Raw genomic sequence first — 21,489 nt, 5'->3', positions numbered from 1 at the left:
AAAAACAAAATTATGTGGTGGTGTGCCCCTGTAGTCCCAGTTACCTAGGAGGCTGAGGTATGAGAATCCCTTGAGCCCTGGAGTAGTTCGAATGGGGCCAGCCTGGGCAACATATTGAGACATCATCTCTCTCTCTTTCTCTCTTTTTTTTTTAAAAATTAAATCCAAATTTTTATTGAGGATTTTAAGTTACATACTTCAAATTTCTAGAATGGAATGGAATCATTTTGGAACTGAAAAAATGGCATAAACACTGATATCCCTTGAAATTTCAATTTCATAAAGAAAATTCTTCTGCAGACCACATCCCAATTATATAACAAGACTAGGTATTATCTACACCTTCACTTTGGCAATACTATTTCCTAAAAGAATAAAAACGATGGGCCGGGCGCAGTGGCTCACACCTGTAATCCCAGCACTTTGGGAGGCCACGGTGGGTGGATCATGAGGTCAAGAGATTGAGACCATCCTGGCCAATACAGAGAAATCCCGTCTCTACTAAAAGACAAAAATTAGCTGGTCGTGGTGGCGCATGCCTGTAATCCAAGCTGCTTGGGAGGCTGAGGCAGGAGAATTGCTTGAACCTGGGAGGCGGAGGTTGCAGTGAGCCAAGATCACACCACTGCACTCCAGCCTGGCGACAAAGCGAGATGGTCTCAAAAAAAAAACCAGACTGTGCTACTTCAGTTCATTAAAAATAGGATTCTTTTTTTAAAGTTCAGAAAAAGCTGCATTAAATAAATTTTGGTTACAAAAAAAAGATAAAAATAAAAAGCATAGAGTGTCTAATCACAGCAAAGGAAATCATTTTAAAAACAGAGAAAAAAGCTGTTATAATTGGTTAAGGATTTTCAGTAGTAAGTTGAAATCTCAGGAGAGGAATGGATAGCACTACAATGTGCTCGCATTCTAAGACTTTAACGCTAACTTCTCAAATAGGAAGTTTTCATCACCTGTAAAAACGAATTCAGTGTAATTTTATTAAGAGTAAGAAATCTAGACCTTTCTCTAATAACAATCCAATATCCACCCTCGTTGTCAAAAAAAAGTTCAATCCCCAAATTAACAGTAATTAGCCTGAGGTATTGTAAATGTGGCTGTACAGTCTGAAATTTAATGGCATCTTTTGTCAAAAATAGTCTTATTTCCACTTTAGTCTCATGACTACAATACTGTAGTGCGATCCCTGTAGTATTTACTACAATACAATTATCAAAAATATCTGAAAAAAATTCTTGGACCTTGTGAAATAGTGCATCCATTGCCTTCTATAAAAATAGGAGCCACACAAAGATCTGAAAGAATGCTGCCTGCCCAGATCCAGAACAGAGGTACTTAATCTTTGTTTTTCAGTTTAGTTATCAAAGTGTGGTGTGAACAAAATGCTGAGTGTCACACTGCAAATAGGCCCAAAATCTTGAGCTTTTAGTGAGGTTGAGAAACATTTTATGAGATTTAACTCAATATGCCTTAACCCATCCATGAGGTACTTAAGTAAACAGTACTACCCATTTTAATACATAGTAAACAGAAGCATGGGTAAGTGACATACTCATAATTTAAGCACTAAGAATTAGAAGAAACCACAGATGCTTGGGGCCTTCTCTCTAGCTCTAACCCAAAGAAAATGAACTTTAATTTTTTTTTTTTTTTTAAAGAATTACTTAAGATTTTCTTCTTCTTCTTCTTCTTCTTTTTTTCCACACTTGCTTATTAGTATAGTATCTCTTTCCAAAGCTGGTACCCTTTTCTTCAATAATATGGTAAAAACTGAGTATAACCCTTAATTCAAGCTAGGCCTCTGCTTCTACCTGAATTGGTACAAAATTAAGACACTATATCTTGCAAGAACAAAAGTTGTATTTGAAATTTTTATTTTAGGCTGCAAAACCAAAAGCAAGCAAACAATGAATAACTTGAAAATAGGCTTGTCAAATGATATAAATTCTTTCTTTCCAGGAAAGCAGAAGGTAGACATTGCCACAAAGAAAAGATGCTTAGTTAATGGAGGTTAAATTTAAAAGTACAGTTAAATTCAGGCTAACTTCTGAAGATCCTGTTTTATTCACCTCACTGTGGTACCAGTAACTATACTGAGTCAGGTTACTTTATAGTTAACTATGTGACTTATAACACAGTAATCCATTAACAATCTAATACAGTTACTGGGTGTGGTCATACTGGACATACTTAACCATATAGTTGTCTTACCAGTTGTTCTTTTAAAACGATGAATTGTCTTATATACGTCACTGTGTTTCTGTAACAGAGTAATGAAAGGCACAGCTAATCCAAGTGGACTTAACTATTCAACAACCAGCTGAAAAAATACTTTGGTTCTTCAGGGAAAAAATTATGGGGAAAAAAAAGGTTTCCTTTAACACTTGACATTTTCATAGCTGTACTCCAAGAGCTACATAAAAATATTCCAGAAGAACCAAATTATGCAGTGATGAATGAACATGTGTTACAGAATTTGTGCATTCCACATATTTGGCAGAAAAACTAGTTAAAATGCTAATTTGAACAAATTGGTCTTTAAAATATCAGTTTCCTGTCTTTAAAATAAAATTACCTCATCTACCAAGAAAATACAAAAAGGCTGTAAGTAAATAAGAGTTGTGTTTAGGCTGTTACAGTGCAGGTTATCCTCAAGGCCACATACTTCTTGCTTCACTGCTGTTTGCACTCTGTTGCATTTTGATCCTTCTTTGGGTCAGAGTCTGGATCGTTTTCCTCATCTCCTTCTTCCCCTTCCTTATCTGCTTCTTCACCTTCATCATCATCATCTTCAGTAGCTTCTCTAGTAAAGTATAACACTGATCTTGGGATTATACGCTCACGTAAAAAGTGACCAATTTCAAAGACTGCAGCAAGGATAGCTTCAGCAGCATCATCCAGATCTCCACTCTCAGGAACTTCAGGAGGGGCAAAAAAAAAAAAAAAAAAGAGTCATTGGAGACCTTTTTAATCACAGTAGGAACCGTCCCATGTCCCTTGTGTTTTAGTCACAGTATGAACTGTCCCATGTCCCTTGTGTTTCTGCTGCTGCTTAATGGTTTTCAAAGTGACATTCTTTCCTTTTTTCCAATCTGTCTGGAACCCTGCACAGCCCATGATTTCTGGTCCATCAAAAGAAAAGGGATCAGAATCATCTGCTCTGACCTCATACTGTATGTCTTTGTCAGTACTTCATTTGTAAAATATTCATTGGGCTCAAAATGAAATTCTAAGACAAAACTCATAGGCTGGCCAGCTTCGGAGACCTTCACTTTAGTATCTTTGAAGTGCTTCAGAATAGGTTCATCACGTTCCTGAACCATATCACTGAGCAAGTCAACATTCTTCAAAACAGTTAACCAAAATTCAGGAATTCCTTTGGGGTCTTCTTTTTCTTCATCCTTTTTCTCATCTTTAATCTTGGCCTTTTCTTTCAACTCTTCCAAAATCTCATTGTCATCTGCTTTCTGTTCACATTCTTCTTCCATAGGTTCATAAATTGCATTAATAATCTCAAATTGCTTATCAAATAGAGGCTGATAGAGAACAGCATACTTCCTTTCAAGATCTTGAACTTCCTCATAGAATTTGGCTTCTGTCTGTGCACGTTTAACTTGCAGGTTGTTGAGAGCATTCACTCATATTTTAACTACCGTAGGCAGGTTGTCAGTGTCTGCCATGTTGTAAGAACTCCAAATATCGGTGGCTAGTATGGGGAGCCAGGTGGCCAGAGGTGCGCAGGCAGTGACTCGGGGTGGCAGCGGCGGTGGGAGGAGCAGGAGGCGGCACCGCAAGCACATGGCACTAAAAAAGGAGACTCCATCTCTTAAAACGAAAACAAACCCTTAATTTCACCAACCCAGGATACTTCCTAAAATTTGGCATTCACCTAGGCATTTTTCTGTGCATCTGTAACACAGAAATGCCTGTACTATACATCTTAAAAATCAGATGCTATACTTATTTTGAAATCATTCTTAAACATGTAACAACTTTCTTATATATTATCAGTTGGAAGATTTGCAAAGTATTTTACTTTTTAGATACAGCCTCATTTATTGGGCTACTCTCCTACTACTGGAGAGTTTGCTTTCTGTTACATACACATAAACAGTGCTGTGATGGACTACCTGCACCTATCTTTGGGGTACTGTGTCCAGGTAAACACTGAGGATAAATTCATAGAAGTAGGTTTATTAGATTAAACGATATAATATCCTTAGAATCTTTCATGACATACTGCATACTGTTAGCATATTGTACTGTTTTACTACTAGCAAGTACATCCATTTCTCTAAACCTTCATTAGAAAACCTTTTTATTTTGAAATAATTTTAGACTCACAGGAAGTTGCAAGGTGATGTACAGGGAGGTCCTAGCACCCTCCACTGTGTACCCTTCCCCCACCTCCCCCACTGTTGGACATCTCGCATAACTATAGTACAATAACCGTGAGAAAATGGAGATGGATACAATCCACAGAGCTTGTTCAGAGTTCACCAATTATACATGAACTCATTTGTGTGTATGTTGTTCTGTATACTCTAGTGTGACTGAGGTGGTCTTCATATACGTCAACTCCATAATGAGAGTATTTATCAGAGTAATTATTCAATGCTTACATGTGTGGCATATTGAGGGAAGTAAAGACTACCACAATGGGCCTTTAAAGAGTTTACTGGGTAAAGTAGGTCAGGGTAATACGGAGCTTGATTAGGCTGCAAAAGTATAACTATTTTATTTAAATACTTCTTATTGTTAGATATAATTCATATTTAGAAAAGTACATACAGCTTATATGTATACTTTGTAAACAGTTAATAAACCAATTATCTGTGTTCACCTAATTAAGCGTTTGAGACATTGAAGAGACACCATTTACATTTATTTCAGGGTTTGGGAAAGCTCCACATTTAAGAAAGCATTTGAATTGTGCTCTGAATAGAATTTAAGAAGGCAGTAATGAGAGGGCATTTTCAGCTTGGGAACAGCAAAGAATAATGCAAGAATAATGTATGTGGAGAACAGCATGTATAATGATGGAACATGATAAGAGATAAGGCAGGAAGGGTGTCTAGGAACAAGACTCTAGAAAGTCTTTAATATTTTGTTCAGAATTTGGAGAATGGCTTATAAAAAAAACACTTTTGGTCAGAGGAATAATTTATTTTATCTATTTTATGAGACAGAGTCTCACTCTGTCGCCCAGGCTAGAGTGCAGTGGTATGATCTTAGCTCACGGTACCTTCCACCTCCCAAGTTGAAGCAATTCTCCTGTCTCAGCCTCCCAAGTAGCTGGGATTACAGGAAACCGCCACCACGCCCGGCTAATTTTTTTGTGTTTTTAGTTTTCACCATGTTGACGAGTCTGGTTTTGAATTCCTGACCTCAACTGATCTGCCATCCTCAGCCTCCCAAAGTGCTAGGATTACGAGGGTGAGCTACTGTGCCCGGCCAAATAATTTATTTTAGAAGGATAATTCTAGTCATTATGAAAAATTATTTGGCGAAGGGAAAGGTTGGAGGCAGATAGACCAGTTACTGGTAATTTTAACCACTTTAAGTGCACAATTGAGTAGCATGATTTACATTTACAGTGTTGAACAACTATCAGTAACATCTATTTCTAAAATATTTCATCACTGCAATAGAAATTCTTATCTATTAAGTAGCTACTCCTCATTCCCCTCTCCTCCAGCCCTGATAACCTCTAACTTACCTTTTTTATTTTTTTGAGACAGAGCCTCACTCTATGATGGAGGCTGGAGTGCAGTGGCGCAGTCTGGGGTCACTGCAACCTCCGCCTCCCAGGTTCAAACGATCATCCTGCCTCAGCCTCCTGAGTAGCTGGGACTACAGGTGCCTGCCACCATACCCAGCTAATTTTTGTATTTTCTTTATATTTTTAGTAGAGACAGGGTTTCACCATGTTGGCCAGGCTGGTCTTGAATTCCTGACCTTAGGTGATCTGCCCATCTCGGCCTCCTAAAATGCTGGGATTACAGGTGTGAGCCACAGCACCTGACCAAATTTACTTTCTGTCTCTATGAATTTGCCTATTTTAGATATTTCATATAAATTGAATCATTGAGTATTTGTCCTTTTGTGCTTGGCTTATTTCTGTTAGCATAATGTTAGACCAGTATCTTTTGCCTGAGCTACTATAAAAATGTACTCATTAGTGGCTGTAAAAATAGAGAGGAAGGGATGATTTGGGGAAGCATTATAAAAGGTATTTGTAGAATTCAATTGGACTTGAATTTTTAAAAAGATAATTCTAGGGTTTCTAGTTATTAAACAAGATAAGAAACATAAAGTGCTTATTACCTAGATAAAGAGATTTAATTTGTCTAAAGCAAGAATAAGGCTGGGTGCGGTAGCTTACGCCTATGATCCCAGCATTTTGGGAGGTCGAGGTAGGTGGATCACTTGAGGTCAGGAGTTCGAGATAAGCCTGGCTAACATGCTATGCTTATTTGTTTACATATTGTCTATGACTGCTTATGTGCTTAATGGTAGAGTTGAGTAGTTGCAGCAGAGACTGTATAGCCTAAAAAATTAACTCTGTGACCCTTTATGGAAAAAGTTGCCAACCTCTACTCTTGATTGGGAATCGATGGAAATAAATATAAGGCACTATTTCCTGTCCTTAAGGAGCTTATATTCTAGTTGAGGAAAACGGGGGCAGAGAAAAGGTGCTTAGCAATTCTTAGTTAACTGCTGTTTTATGTCAGAACAATTATTTTATTTACAAGTATATATTTTATATATTTATATATATATATACACACACACGCGTGCGTATCATGAAATGATTCCTTTTCCCATATAAAAAATTTAGAGAAACTAGTTCAAACTAGTTCATAATGACTTGAGTTAGAACACACGGAAATAGGAATGAATGAAATGTTTATCTGAGGCTTTCTCAGAAAATAAGATGAGCTTAAAGCTTCCAGAAAGACTTATAACTTGTAACTTGTTTCCCTTTTCACAATGCCAGAAACCATATACTTCATTGCCTTTCAGATGCGGTGGTGCTAGAATTTGTTATATTTTCCATGAGACTTTTGGGCGAACCTTAGAATCTGTTGATCCACTTGGTGGCCTTAACACTATTGACATTTTGACTGCCATTAGAAATGCTACTGTGAGTATGCTTAGCTTTTAGACTTTAAAAAAAGTGAGGCTAAAGTTTTTCTTACCCACATACTATGTCTTTTTAAATTTAATTAGTTTGTTATTTTGCTCTCATTTGAAATTAAAAAGCATTTTTCATGAAAAATACCAAAAATGTGACTTATTTTCTTAACTTTTGGGAAGAACTGAAATTACATATAGCTATAATAAGAGTTCTAAGTTTTATTTTTTCAGGGTCCTCGTCCTGCTTTGTTTGTGCCTGAAGTTTCATTTGAGTTACTGGTCAAGCGGCAAATCAAACGTTTAGAAGAGCCCAGCCTCCGCTGTGTGGAACTGGTTCATGAGGAAATGCAAAGGATCATTCAGCACTGTAGCAATTATAGTACACAGGTAACTGAGAGAAATGTAACAGGTTTCACATAAACTAGAAACAGACATGAAGTGGTGGTTTCACTGGGTGGAAGGAAATGAGTAAGATGGAATACACGGTAAAAATCTGTAGTTCCCTTACCTGAAAGTGATTAGAAATAGTATTCTTTTTTTTTTTTTTTTTAATTATTGTCGGGTGGTCGGTTAGCTCACCAACTGAGCTAACCGGCCGCCCGACTGAAATGGTATTCTTAAATATAGTCTCCAAATCTAATTCAGTATTTCTGTGATCATTAAGTGAAAGAAAATTACTGTGAGCCTGGCATGGTGGCTTATACATGTAGTCTCAGCTACTTAGGAGGCTAAGGTGGGAGGATGGCTTAGTGAGAATATGTCTTTAAAAAAAAATTATGTTTTTCTTTCATCTACCATTTATAGGAATTGTTACGATTTCCTAAACTTCACGATGCCATAGTTGAAGTGGTGACTTGTCTTCTTCGTAAAAGATTGCCTGTTACAAATGAAATGGTGAGCTACTAAATCATAGATCCTTGTAATTACTATTAGTAAAAATTTACATTTTTGCTTGGCTGCTTTTTAATGAGCATTATATGGTTACTTTAGAGTTTAGGCATAATGTTTTCCAGTGTATTGAGAGGAAAAAAGTTTAGTTTCCACCTCATTTCAAAGGAAAATTTTAAATAACTTTGGTATAAAGTGCATTTTTACTTTATAATCATTGTTAGCCTGCAGGCATGGGTTTTCTTGAGAATAGATTTATGATTGAGGGTTATGAGTAGCTTTGCTGTATTATGTAGTACCACTGATCTTAAGAGAAAATTAGTTCCATCTTTAGCCTCAGTAAACTGAGCCTTTGTATACACTCTGACTTTAACTTTGAGATACATCAGAGTAATCCGGCCACTTCTGCAGTTTGCTTGTTATGACCTAATAACTATAATATCATAGTTGCTTGCTACTGTTCTGTGGGTTGCTGCTATACACACACACACACAATGCTAAAATTGGCAGAAATATGGGATAAGCATTTAAAATTGCCCTTATGCTTCTAATTGTTGGCTGGGTTTTTTTTTTTTTTTTTTTTTCTTTCTGATCACTAAAAGTGCATTTGGGTCCTTGGCTCAGGATGGTGAGCCCCGTGGAGGTTTACTAAGAGTACAAAACCATCCTTGGAAATGTAAGTGCTGCTGCCTAGTTGTTTCCTTAGTGAGGATAGCCCTCAGATTCTGATGTCTAAGACTGCCTTTAGCACAGAATCATTGGAACTTCATTTTAATAGATCCTTTTCACCTTGTTCTGGGCTGATAAATGCTGTTCTGATACCTGAGATTTGTTAGGACAGGACATAGTAAAGGGCTTAAGTTTAACCTCTCTGTAAGACTTAGTGGCATGGTGGCTTATGCCTGCAATTCCAGCACTTTGGGAGGCCAAAGCAGGTGGATCACCTGAAGGTTGGGAGTTCAAGACCAGCCTGACCAACGTGGAGAAACCTCATCTACTAAAAATACAAAATTAGCCGGGCGTGGTGGTGCGTGCCTGTAGTCCAGCTACTCGGGAGGCTGAGGCAGGAGAATCGCTTGAACCCAGGAGGTAGGGGTTGTGGTGAGCTGAGATCGTGCCACTGCACTCCAACCTGGGCAACAAGAGCAAAACTCTTTCTCAAAAAAAAAAAAAAAAAAAAAAAAAAAAAGATTTAGCAGTTCTGTAGAGGTCTAGATAAATTAATTCCAACTTTCCTTTTTTATCGTCCTCTTAGGATTTTGAACTACGTATATTTTAAACTAGGTGCTTTATAGTTAAGGCTAATTAGTCACTACCTCAGGTCTTTAGATGTATCCTTTACCTAAATAAAGTTCAAATAAAATTAAAATCTTTAACTGATGTCTGGTTATGAACTTATGTTGTTAAAAATGAACTAAAAAAGTGATGTGGAATAGTGGATGATCTGAAGTTTTAATAGCAAAGTTGCATAAAGCCTTGGAATTTAGACTTGCATCAGGAAGATAACTGTTTTTCTCTAACAGTAAAATACTTGTAGTTACTTTAATGTTATTTTTCCCACTTAGAAATCCAATTTTAGATGCCAAAATGTAAATAATTTTAAAGCTAGAGTAAATCATTATTTGGCATAAGATTTATCAGTTGGAATATAATTATCAAGTAGTTATTTAGGCATATGATTCCTGTACTTTTTCAGTATTGTCTGTTTCATAAGTTTTATATATAAATTTCTCAAAGTAAAATGTGGTTAATGTATTTTTGTATATAGCGTAACTTACTTTTTTTCTAGGTCCATAACTTAGTGGCAATTGAATTGGCTTATATCAACACAAAACATCCAGACTTTGCTGATGCTTGTGGGCTAATGAATAATAATATAGAGGTAAATATAATTATGTTTTTTCGCAGATGGAAAAATCTGTTGTAACTCAGTTATATCAAACTTATTTAGCATGGCATAACTATAAAATAGACATGTGCCACATTAGTGCCTGCTGCAGGCCAGGAAGTAGGCTGAGGGGATTACATTGTTTTCTTAATTCTTAAAACCACCTGAAGCCATTATTACTTTCTGCTTATGAAATTGAAATTCAGAAAGAATCTGCGAATTCATTCATTTAGTGTGACTGGCTCTATTTTGGTAACTTGTAGTTTATTTAGGGGAAGTGTACAACAAAGTGAGTGTTTAAAATTGTTTTCATTTGTCTCTGAAAGCTGTGAAGGAAACACTCAAGAATTACCCAACTTAGCATACATTTGGAAAAGCAGAGTGCTTTTTTCACCACTACTGGGGTTGCTGCATTACATGGCTCTTTTCTTTCCTTTTGATGTTAATGTAGCAAATTGAGTAAAAGCTCAGATGGAGCCAAGGCTGGTGGATAGAGCAATTTATCCAGAAGCCATTTTTTTCTCTGCCACTTTTCTCCAAAAATAGTACATTTTTCTCCTACTCCCTAATTCAGTAAGACCTCAGAGTCCCCTTCTATACCAAATTTCCTCTTCTGCATATGCATGGTGAGAAAATTTTAAACATGGAATTTGGAAACTGGAAGGGATCCTAGGTTACTGACTTCAACTCTGGTTAAAATATGGGGTAACCAGGCTCGGCAGCTCACGCCTGTAATCCTAGCACTTTGGGAGGCCGAGGCAGTTGGATCACCTGATGTCAGGAGTTCGAGACCAGCCTGGCCAACATGGTGAAACTCCATCTCTACCAAAAATACAAAAAATTAGCCAGGTGTGGTGGCAGGTGCCTGTAATCTCAGCTACTTGCGGGGCTGAGGCAAGAGAATCACTTGAACCCGGGAGCAGGGGTTGCAGTGAGCTGAGATTGCGCCATTGCACTCCAGCCTGGGCAACAAGAGCGAAACTCTCCAAAACAGATTGGGAGATTGAGGCTTACAGACAGCAGTTATTCCTTTGGTGCTTATTTTGGAGGGCGCTATTATAGGAAACTAGCACCTTCTTCTCAACACTGATCTAGGGAACTAATTTTTGGTTACATAGCTGGGGTGATTCCTGTTACCAGAAAAAATCCAGGATGTATACTTGAGTAGGCACTTCAAAACACTCAGAAAGTAAGCTAGATAACAGTTATGTTAAAAATTAGCATGTGGACACTTAAAGGATTTAGTTCTTTTTATGTTAACACTAACATCATGGGCCAGGCACCGTGGCCTGTAATCCCAGCACTTCGGGAGGCCAAGGCGGGTGGATCACGAGGTCGGGAGATCAAGACCATCCTGGCCAATATGGTAAGACCCAATCTCTACTAAAAATACAAAAATTAGCTGGGTATGGTGGCGCATGCTTCTAATCCCAGCTACTTAGAAGGCTGAGGCAGGAGAAACACTTGAACCAGGGAGTCGGAGGTTGTAGTGAGCCAAGATTGTGCCACTGCACTCCAGCCTGGTGACAGAGCAAGATTGTTTCAAAAAAAAAGTAAACTGGCCGGGCGCGGTGGCTCAAGCCTGTAATCCCAGCACTTTGGGAGGCCGAGGCGGGTGGATCACGAGGTCGAGAGATCGAGACCATCCTGGTCAACATGGTGAAACCCCGTCTCTATTAATACAAAAAAAAAAATTAGCTGGGCACGGTGGCGCGTGCCTGTAATCCCAGCTACTCAGGAGGCTGAGGCAGGAGAATTGCCTGAACCCAGGAGGCGGAGGTTGCGGTGAGCCGAGATCGCGCCATTGCACTCCAGCCTGGGTAACAAGAGCGAGACTCCGTCTCAAAAAAAAAAAAAAAAAAAAAAAAAGTAAACTAACATCATGAAAAACTTGTGTCTGCCGTAGTTTTGTTATCAGGTCTTATGTGATATGATTTCAGATTAGTATTTTTCTACAAATGAATAGGCTTCTGGTTTTAATGACTGTGCCAAAGAACCTTATATGGGTATTTTTATTTAAGTCATTTAATCTTTACCATAACCCTGAGGGCAGTTAATGTCATTAACAGATTAGAACACTAGGGCTTCAGAAGAGTTGATAAACTGTCCAGTTAGCAAAGCAGGTACACCAGGTCTGCTGGGGTCCAGGCCCAGCTCAGGTCGTAACTGGTTAGTAACAGACTAGGGTGAGAATTCTAGATACTGTGCCTTTCGGGCCGGGCGCGGTGGCTCAAGCCTGTAATCCCAGCACTTTGGGAGGCCGAGGCGGGTGGATCACGAGGTCGAGAGATCGAGACCATCCTGGTCAACATGGTGAAACCCCATCTCTACTAATACAAAAAAAAAAAAACTAGCTGGGCATGGTGGCGCGTGCCTGTAATCCCAGCTACTCAGGAGGCTGAGGCAGGAGAATTGCCTGAACCCAGGAGGCGGAGGTTGCAGTGAGCCGAGATCGCGCCATTGCACTCCAGCCTGGGTAACGAGCGAAACTCCGTCTCAAAAAAAAAAAAAACAAAAAAGAAAAAAAAAAAAAGATACTGTGCCTTTCACTTTGTATCCCTGTTCAAAACATACATTTTAACATGCTAATTTTTTATTTTCAAGATTTTTTTTTTTTTTTTTTAGATGGAGCCTCACTCTGTCACCCAGGCTGGAGTGCAGTGGCATGATCTCTGCTTACTGCAGCCTCCACCTCGCGGGTTCAAGCAATTCTCTTGCCTCAGCCTCCCAAGTAGCTGGGACTACAGGTGTGTGCCGCCACGCCCGGTTAATTTTTGTATTTTTTTTTTTTTTTTTTTTGAGACGGAGTTTCGCTCTTGTTACCCAGGCTGGAGTGCAATGGCGCGATCTCGGCTCACCGCAACCTCCGCCTCCTGGGTTCAGGCAATTCTCCTGCCTCAGCTTCCTGAGTAGCTGGGATTACAGGCACGCGCCACCATGCCCAGCTAATTTTTTTGTATTAGTAGAGACGGGGTTTCACAATGTTGACCAGGATGGTCTCGATCTCTTGACCTCGTGATCCACCCGCCTCGGCCTCCCAAAGTGCTGGGATTACAGGCTTGAGCCACCGCGCCCGGCCAATTTTTGTATTTTTTAGTAGAGACAGTGTTTCACCATCTTAGCCAGGATGGTCTTCATCTCCTGACCTAGTGATCCACCTGCCTTGGCCTCCCAAAGTGCTGGGATTACAGGCATGAGTCACTGCACCTGGCTGAAGATTGTTGATATCTATATTTTTATGTTATGTTTTTTATTACTGAATACCCTCCCATGAAAAAATAAAATTGGGTGACATTTTTGTCAAAAAAAAAAAAAAAAAATCTTACATGTAAAACATCATTGAGGGCTGGGCGCAGTGGCTCACGGCTGTAATCCCAGCACTTTGGAAGCCAGAGGCAGGCGGATCACCTGAGGTCAGGGGTTCGAGACTAGCCTGACCAATATGGCAAAACCCTGTCTCTACTAAACATACAAAAATTAGCCAGGTGTGGTGGTGGGTGCCCGTAATCCCAGCTACTTGGGAGACTGAGGCAGGGAGAATTGATCTAACCCAGGAGGCGGAGGTTGCAGTGAGCTGAGATCTTGCCACTGCAGTCTAGCCTGGGTGACAAAGTGAAACTCCATCTCAACAAAAACAAAACCATAACAAAGCTTTTACAAAAACAAAACTATAATGTAGAAAGTATTACATGAACACAATCAAACTTGCAAAAAAGTGTAAGTTAACTGTTACACTTTTTTGCAAGTTTGTGTTCATGTAATAATACTTTATTTAAGTATTACTTTAAAAAAGTATAAGTTGACAAGCTTTGTTAACGTACTTTTTTGCAAGTTTGATTGTGTTCATGTAATACTTTATACTTAGGAGCAATTTCAACTTTAACCTAAATACTTTCTACTGTATTTGATACAGATTGTGAGAGATCCGTCATTAACACCTTTCATTATCAGCTTTCTATATCTTCATAATCTTTTTTCTTGAGACAGAGTCTTACTCTGTTGCCCAGGCTGGAGTGCCGTGGTGTGATCTCTGCTCATCGTAAACTCTGCCTCCTGGATTCAAGCGATTCTCCTGCCTCAGCCTCCTGAGTAGCTGGGATTATAGGTGTGCACCACCACACCCAACTAATTTTTGTATTTTTAGTAGAGACAGGGTTTCACCATTTTGGCTAGGCTGGTCTCGAACTCCTGACCTCAAGTGATCTGTCCACCTTGGCCTCCCAAAGTGCTAGGATTACAGGTGTGAGCCACCGTGCCCAGCCAATACCTTCATGATCTTGGGCCTGTCTTGGTGCTTGGATATAGTAGATGCTTGGGACAATATAATTTGAATTTAACAGTTTCTTTAGCTTTGTACAAGTTACTTTGATAATATTAGCAAATTAGAATTGTGGGCAATTGATCAGTCTGTTAAATTAGCCATGTTATATGAAGGACTATCAGTTGTCAACACTTTATTTTCTGGAGGTAGTTTAGGAACATTTTATAAGGATAACCTCAACCACAAATACTTCTTCAAGGTATGTTTTATGTAGGGGAGTTGTTTGAATTTAACACAAAGGTGTTCAGGTAAGAGTGAGTTTAAAAGGCTTTATGGAGTTTTCTGTGACTCTCTGCACTTCAAATTCCACATGGTATGTTGAAGGCTTATGCTCCAGATTTATGTGAGGACAGTTTATATCACTCTTTGTTAGTGGAAAGGAGGAGAAGATGTCAGTCTGTTGCCCCTCATTTGAGAATCCCCAGTACAGGGAGCCACTGTTACTGACACTGTATTGTATCCTTCAGGTGTGTGGGCAGAAAAAAAAAGATTGAGAAGCATTGGGTTAAATGATTTCTTATTTATTTTAAAATAATTATGGCATGAGTCCCAACAGTGAGAGGATGTATCTGTAAGTTACTCCACACTTTTCAATTAACATGAAAATTTTTAGTAGGCATATATCTCAATACTCAAATAATCACTTTTGTTTTGCTTGATTTGTGTTTCTTAGGAACAAAGGAGAAACAGGCTAGCCAGAGAATTACCTTCAGCTGTATCACGAGACAAGGTAAAAAAAAAAAAAAAAAAAAAAAAGTTTTTTAATGCATATTCCCAATACCTAAAGATGGATTGATGAGCTCAGAATATTAATCAGTTCTAGGAGTAATTTTTTCTTCTTTTCCTCCCTTTAACACTCCATTGGAGCTAGAGTAAAGGCATACAAGCTTAAAATGGGCTTTGAGTGATTTAAAGATAATAGTATTTTGAATTCACTGACACAAATGCTTACAAGTTTAAGTGGCCGGGCTCGGTGGCTCAGGCCTATAATCCCAGCACTTTGGGAGGCCCAGGTGGGCGGATCACCTGAGGTTGGGAGTTGGAGACCAGGCTGACCAACATGGTGAAACCCTGTCTCTACTAAAAATACAAAATTAGCTGGGTGTGGTGGTACATTCCTGTAATCCCAGCTACTCAGGAGGCTGAGGCAGGAGAATTGCTTGAATTCAGGAGGCAGAGGTTGCGGTGAGCTGAGATCATACCATTGCACAACAGCCTGGGTAACAGGAGCAAAACTCCATCTCAAAAAAAATTAATTAAAAAAAAAAAAAAAGTAGGTTTAAGCATTTACTTAAGCATGAAGCTTTAAAAAAAAATTCAGTGATTTTATCAACTTTATAAATAGTTGAAATGACTTATGATAAGAGGGTTTCTTGGAAAAAATACACACAAAACAGAGGTTTTAATTCCTAGTAATACTTAAAATAGTTGTAATACTAACGTGTGTATAAAAATCTGTTACCTTGAATTCTTTGCCAGAAAATAATCTTATCAAACACGAAAAATAAAAATGAAGCTTTTGGATTTGGATTTTTCTTATGTATTCATCTGAAGGAAACTTTTAACAATAGTGAAGGAAATAAGGCAGAATAAACAATTTTATCTCCCATGATTATTTTCATTTTTCATGTTATTTTACGATTTTGTTACAGAAGGGAAAAATTCACATTTATAGAATGTTTCTGAATGCATTTTTGCATCCTTGATTTTTTTCCCCCTGCATTTTTTGCCTTTAGTCTTCTAAAGTTCCAAGTGCTTTGGCACCTGCCTCCCAGGAGCCCTCCCCTGCTGCTTCTGCTGAGGCTGATGGCAAGGTCTGTTCTGATTCTTAATCTAAGCCTGCATGCCTAGTTCTTTGGTGCAACATAATCTTCTGGAAACAATACACTGAATAGAAGAATATTAACATGGGATACTGTGCTAAGGTCAGATCACTTCAGTCTAATATATATTTTAAAATTGTGTAACAATGCAATGCCTACTTTATATTGTTGACATCCTTTTGCTTGCAATATAGAAGATGCACACAGAAAAAGAAGTAATTTAAAGAGGAAATTATCCTGCACTTTTTGAATTTCAACCCATTGGTATTTAAATTTTGCTTGTTAAATTGCATGTTTTAACATATCTTTTAACAGTTAATTCAGGACAGCAGAAGAGAAACTAAAAATGTGAGTCTCTTGCTTCAGAATGGAAATGTTGGTACCTTTGGTTCTCACTGAAACACTGTCTATAACACCGTTAAAAAACCTGTTTGTGTAACGCTTTCTATCTCTTGTCTGTGTTATGTTCTTAATGTTCCTTTTACCTAACCTGTGGAAGATGGCATTAGTTTTGACATTGTGTTAATTAGTTACAATAATAGGCTTTCTCTCTGTTTTCTGTTACCTTCAATAATAGGTTTAAATTTAGTATTTTGGTAGGAAATAAAGATTGCAGAGATGGAATTGTATTTTTGGACGTTTCCTCTTTAAAGATCTTGATCTGTTCAGTACTAATAGATCTACTGCTTCTTTCTTATGTTTCCAATTAGTTTGCACTTGTTATGATATATATCGCTTCACATATGCTTCAGAAGCTTAAGCAAATCAAAAACAAACGGGGACTGTGAGAGTTTGAGACTGTTTTCAATTCTCGAAAATCATTTTAGATGAAAATTAAATAACGTATAAATTATTCAGAGTCATGCCTATTTCAAGATTTTCTGCCATTTAGCTCCTTTCCTTTCTTAAATGTCCATATTTAAATGTCTTATCTTCTCTCAGCCCACTGTGCTCACATATTAAGAGAACCATCTAAATCACTGCACAAGTTTTATTTCATTCATGATGTCACACTGAATGTGCTCACTCTCTTTAAAATTTCATTTGGTATACCATTCATGTGTAGTTAACAAACATTTAAAATTCTAATTACTCATTTTTAAGTTAATGTGTAATATAAATATACTACTTATATTTAAATATAGTTCACCTTAACTGACATACTAAACACAGATTTTAGCAAATATTTTGATTCAGAATGATACCCCAAACTACCGTTTTTCTAACAATGAAGGAAATAATGCCATAATGCTCTAAAAAAAACTCTCAAATGTTGATGAATTATGTTTTTCCATTATAAGCAGTCATTTTTGTTTTTTAGAAGTCAAGACTAATTTTACAGAAAACAAGGTGCAAAAGCACTTGTGATTAATGGTAGCACTAGATTTCTTGCAGCAAATCCTTAAGAGTACAGATGTTGCAGGGACTTCTGTTGTGTTTATGTCACATTCCACCTTTGAAACAACTTATAGTGACTGTCAGCCTAGGAATAACAAATGTCTTGCTATTTGTTAAAGAGTTCTTACTTATACCTTATGGCATTTTTGTTGACTATTAGGAATGTAAATTGACTTGAGAAATACATAAACTCTTAAGTTCAGAGACATAGTAAGTTCATAGAATTTTAGGGAGAGAGTTTAACAGTGTTTATGATTACTTAAGAAATTAAACTGAATGGCAGTTCTTTGTGCTTTTAATGAGTAGTTTTGTTTTTAAGGGCAGCTTATACTTCTTTCTACAATTTAGTGTTTGAAGCGGGAGAAGAGGAATCTCCCACAATTTAGTGGGAGAAGAGGAACAATTTTGAAAAGTTAGCGCATGATAAAAAGGAAATTAAATAGAACATAAATTGGCTGATGCTTTGCAAACAACTTACAGTAGAACCTCTTACTTAGATAGCTCAGGGTTCCAATTACACATGCCACCTCCTGTCTCCTTCTGACCTCATTATCTGTCTGCATAGATTAAAGTTGGTATAGGTTTTGGAACATGTTTTTTCAGGTTGCATCTGGAGGTGGTGGGGTTGGAGATGGTGTTCAAGAACCAACAACAGGCAACTGGAGAGGAATGCTGAAAACTTCAAAAGCTGAAGAGTTATTAGCAGAAGAAAAATCAAAACCCATTCCAATTATGCCAGCCAGTCCACAGAAAGGTCATGCTGTGAATCTGCTGGATGTGGTAAGCCGTGACAATTTGGTTTAGGTCTAATAAGATGACCATGTTAGTAGGAAAACAATTAGTCAAAAATAACTAAAAGTCTCAAAAACTTAGTAACTTTCAGATGTTAAATGCTGGCATTTCAAAGTGTCATAAAAGTAATATTCTTCCCCTTCATCCCCACTTAGCCAGTTCCTGTTGCACGAAAACTATCTGCCCGGGAACAGCGAGACTGTGAGGTTATTGAACGACTCATCAAATCATATTTTCTCATTGTCAGAAAGAATATTCAAGACAGGTTAGTATTACTTAATATAAATCACAGGTTTTAATACTGCTGGATGATTCTGTGATCTGTTTTGAAAAATACATGTATTTAAAAAAATTTTAGGTTAGTTTTTATTCTAAATCAAGTGGATTCTCTGATAGTCCTTGGGTAACTTGTAGTAAGACTTGAGTTTGTTAACATAGAATGACTAGGACCTCATGTATCAGCTAGAAGAAGCTATTAAAAACGAGAGATTCTTTTGTTCTGTCTGGCTGCCACATTTTGAGTCATTTAAGAAATTTTTTTTTCCAAATTTTAATTTAGTAGTTTCGTTATTTTGGCTAGTAACACTGACTTGCCTGAGACAGAGTCTTGCTCTGTCACCGGGCTGGAGTGCAGTGGCACGATCTCAGTTCACAGCAACCTCCGCCTCACAGGTTCAAGCGATTCTTTTCCGTCAGCTCCTGAGTAGCTGGGATTACAGGCATGCAACACCACCCCCAGCTAATTTTTTCTATTTTTAGTAGAGATGGGGTTTCACCATGTTGGCCAGAATGGTCTCGAACTCCTGACCTCAGGTGATCCGTCTGCCTCAGCCTCCCAAAGTGCTGGGATCACAGGCGTGAGCCACTGTACCCAGCCTTGTTTTTGTTTTTTAAAGATATAATTCATACACCACAAAGTCCACCCTCTTTTAAGTGTAGTCTGCAGTGATTTTTAGTATATATCACAAAGCTGTGCAATGCTCACCATTATGTAGTCTTATATGTGGTATTTGTAATATTTGCATTACTTCATAAAGAAGCCCTGTACTCAACTGCAGGGGCTTCCCATTTTGCCCCCTCCTATATCTGGCAACCAACAACCTATGGTCTCTCTGGATTTGCCTTTTCTGGACATTTTATATACTAGTATGTCTAATACTTGTATAAGACTAATATTCATATAGTCTTTGTACCTGGCTTCTTTCACTTAATATGTGTGTTTTGGAAATGAAGTCTCGCTTTGTCACCGAGGCTGGAGTGATCTTGGCTCACTGCAACCTCTGCCTCCTGGGTTCAAGCGATTCTCCTGCCTCAGCCGCCCACCACCATGCCCAGCTAATTTTTGTATTTTTAGTAGAGATGGGGTTTCACCATATTGGCCAGGCTGGTCTCGAACTCCTGACCTTGTGATCTGTGTGCCTCCCAAAGTGCTCGGATTACAGCTGTGAGCCACCGCAGTTGGCTCACTTAATGTTTTTAAGCCTCATCCATATTGTAGCATTGAATCAGTATAGTCATGCACCACATAATGTTTTAGTCAGCAGACCACATATTTAGATTATGATACCATATTTTTTCTGTACATTTTCTATGTTTAGATACATACTTACCATTATGTTGTATTATTTTTTCTGTATATTTTTCTATACATTTCTGTGTATTTTTTCTGTACATTTTCTATGTTTAGATACATAAATACTTACCATTATGTTGCATTATGTTGTAAATACTTATGTATAACATTATGTTATACATAAGTACTTACCATCTGGAATAGTGTAAGCACACTCTTTGATGTTCACATAATGAAATCACCTAATAATGCATTTCTCAGAACATATCCCTGTTATTAAGTGATGTATCTTTTTATGTCTGAATAATAATAGATTATATGGATATGTCATACTGTGTTTATCCATTCATCAGCTGATAGATGTTTAGGTTTTTCTCACTTGTTGGCTATTATGAATAATGCTTTTTTTTTTTTTTTGAGACGGAGTCTTGCTCTGTTGCCCAGACTGGAGTGCAGTGGCACTGTCTCAGCTCATTGCAACTTCCACCTCCCGGGTTCAAGCAATTCTCTATCTATCTATCTATCATCTCAGCCTCCCGAGCAGCTGGGATTACAGGCACCCACCATCACGCCTGGCTATTTTCTTTTTTGTATTTTTAGTAGAGACAAGGTTTTACCATGTTGGCTAGGCTGGTCTTGAACTCTTAACCTCATGATCCACCCACCTGGGCCTCCCAAAGTGCTGGGATTACAGGCATGAGCCACCATGCCCAACCTGAATGAAGCTTATTGAAGAGTTTTGAAATAAGGATGATGAAAAGAAGGTAAAATATTGAGAACTGTTGCTTTTCCTTTTGAGACAGAGGAGTCTTACTCTGTCACCCAGGATGGAGTGCAGTTCTTGGCCCACTGCAATCTCTGCCTCCTGGGTTCAAGTGATTCTTGTATCTGTCTCCTGAGTAGCTGGGATCACAGGCATGTGCCACCATGCCCAGCTAATTTTTGTATTTTTAGTGCAGATGAGGTTTCACCGTGTTGGCCAGGCTGGTCTCAAACTAAACTCCTGGCCTCAAGCAGTCCACCTACCTCAGCCTCCCAAAGTACTGGGATTACAGGCATTAGCCACTGAACTATTGCTTTTCTTAATCTTTAATTATAATTAAGCAAAAATCTAAAGGGCAATTATGCCATTAATGAACTATGCAAAGTAGTACAGTGTTCTTATTTCATAAGGTCAGCACCTAAGCCCAGATTATTAAAAGTAGAATTTTGGCTAAAATTCCATAATTTGGCTTTGTTTTGCAGTGTGCCAAAGGCAGTAATGCATTTTTTGGTTAATCACGTGAAAGACACTCTTCAGAGTGAGCTAGTAGGCCAGCTGTATAAATCATCCTTACTGGATGATCTTCTGACTGAATCTGAGGACATGGCACAGCGCAGGAAAGAAGCGGCTGATATGCTAAAGGTACTGTGAAACTTTTTAATTTTTATACTTGGGCAGTAGACAGAAATATAGTTTTAAATGCAGTTTTGATTCTTGGATATATATATGGTCTTTATATTCTAGCTTGGTTTGTTTCTTGTTGGTACTTAGATTCTAATTCCAGAGAAGATATTGGTTAATATATAAATATAAACTGGCTATATAAACCTACCACATATACACTGGAAAAATTACCCTGCATAATTAATTCTGATTAATTTCATAACTTTATTATAAACA

At 38.1% G+C, this 21,489-nt stretch overlaps 1 protein-coding gene and 1 pseudogene across 12 annotated transcripts in view; one reads left to right on the top strand and one right to left on the bottom strand.

Moving 5' to 3' along the window:
- DNM1L (dynamin 1 like) overlaps window positions 1–21,489 on the top strand; it is a 63,697-nt gene that overhangs the window by 40,311 nt on the left and 1,897 nt on the right. For 4 of the 12 annotated variants that reach the window (XM_012437174.3, XM_012437171.3, XM_012437172.3 and 1 more), the window contains 10 exons: window positions 7,030–7,150; window positions 7,375–7,530; window positions 7,948–8,037; window positions 9,821–9,913; window positions 14,914–14,970; window positions 15,977–16,054; window positions 16,379–16,411; window positions 18,065–18,241; window positions 18,409–18,518; window positions 21,072–21,231. In XM_012437174.3, the coding sequence (XP_012292597.1) occupies window positions 7,030–7,150; window positions 7,375–7,530; window positions 7,948–8,037; window positions 9,821–9,913; window positions 14,914–14,970; window positions 15,977–16,054; window positions 16,379–16,411; window positions 18,065–18,241; window positions 18,409–18,518; window positions 21,072–21,231 (1,075 nt within the window). The remainder of the gene's footprint in view (window positions 1–7,029; window positions 7,151–7,374; window positions 7,531–7,947; window positions 8,038–9,820; window positions 9,914–14,913; window positions 14,971–15,976; window positions 16,055–16,378; window positions 16,412–18,064; window positions 18,242–18,408; window positions 18,519–21,071; window positions 21,232–21,489) is intronic. The other 8 variants (XM_012437179.3, XM_012437176.3, XM_012437175.3 and 5 more) reach the window with 5 other exon arrangements.
- LOC105706654 (nucleosome assembly protein 1-like 1) lies at window positions 2,677–3,803 on the bottom strand (annotated as a pseudogene).

Source organism: Aotus nancymaae, unplaced genomic scaffold (assembly GCF_030222135.1).
Source record: "Aotus nancymaae isolate 86718 unplaced genomic scaffold, 86718_ANA_hifiasm-v0.15.2.pri h1tg000092l, whole genome shotgun sequence".
Classification (NCBI taxonomy): domain Eukaryota; kingdom Metazoa; phylum Chordata; class Mammalia; order Primates; family Aotidae; genus Aotus; species Aotus nancymaae.
This window is presented reverse-complemented; position numbering and strand designations above follow the sequence as displayed.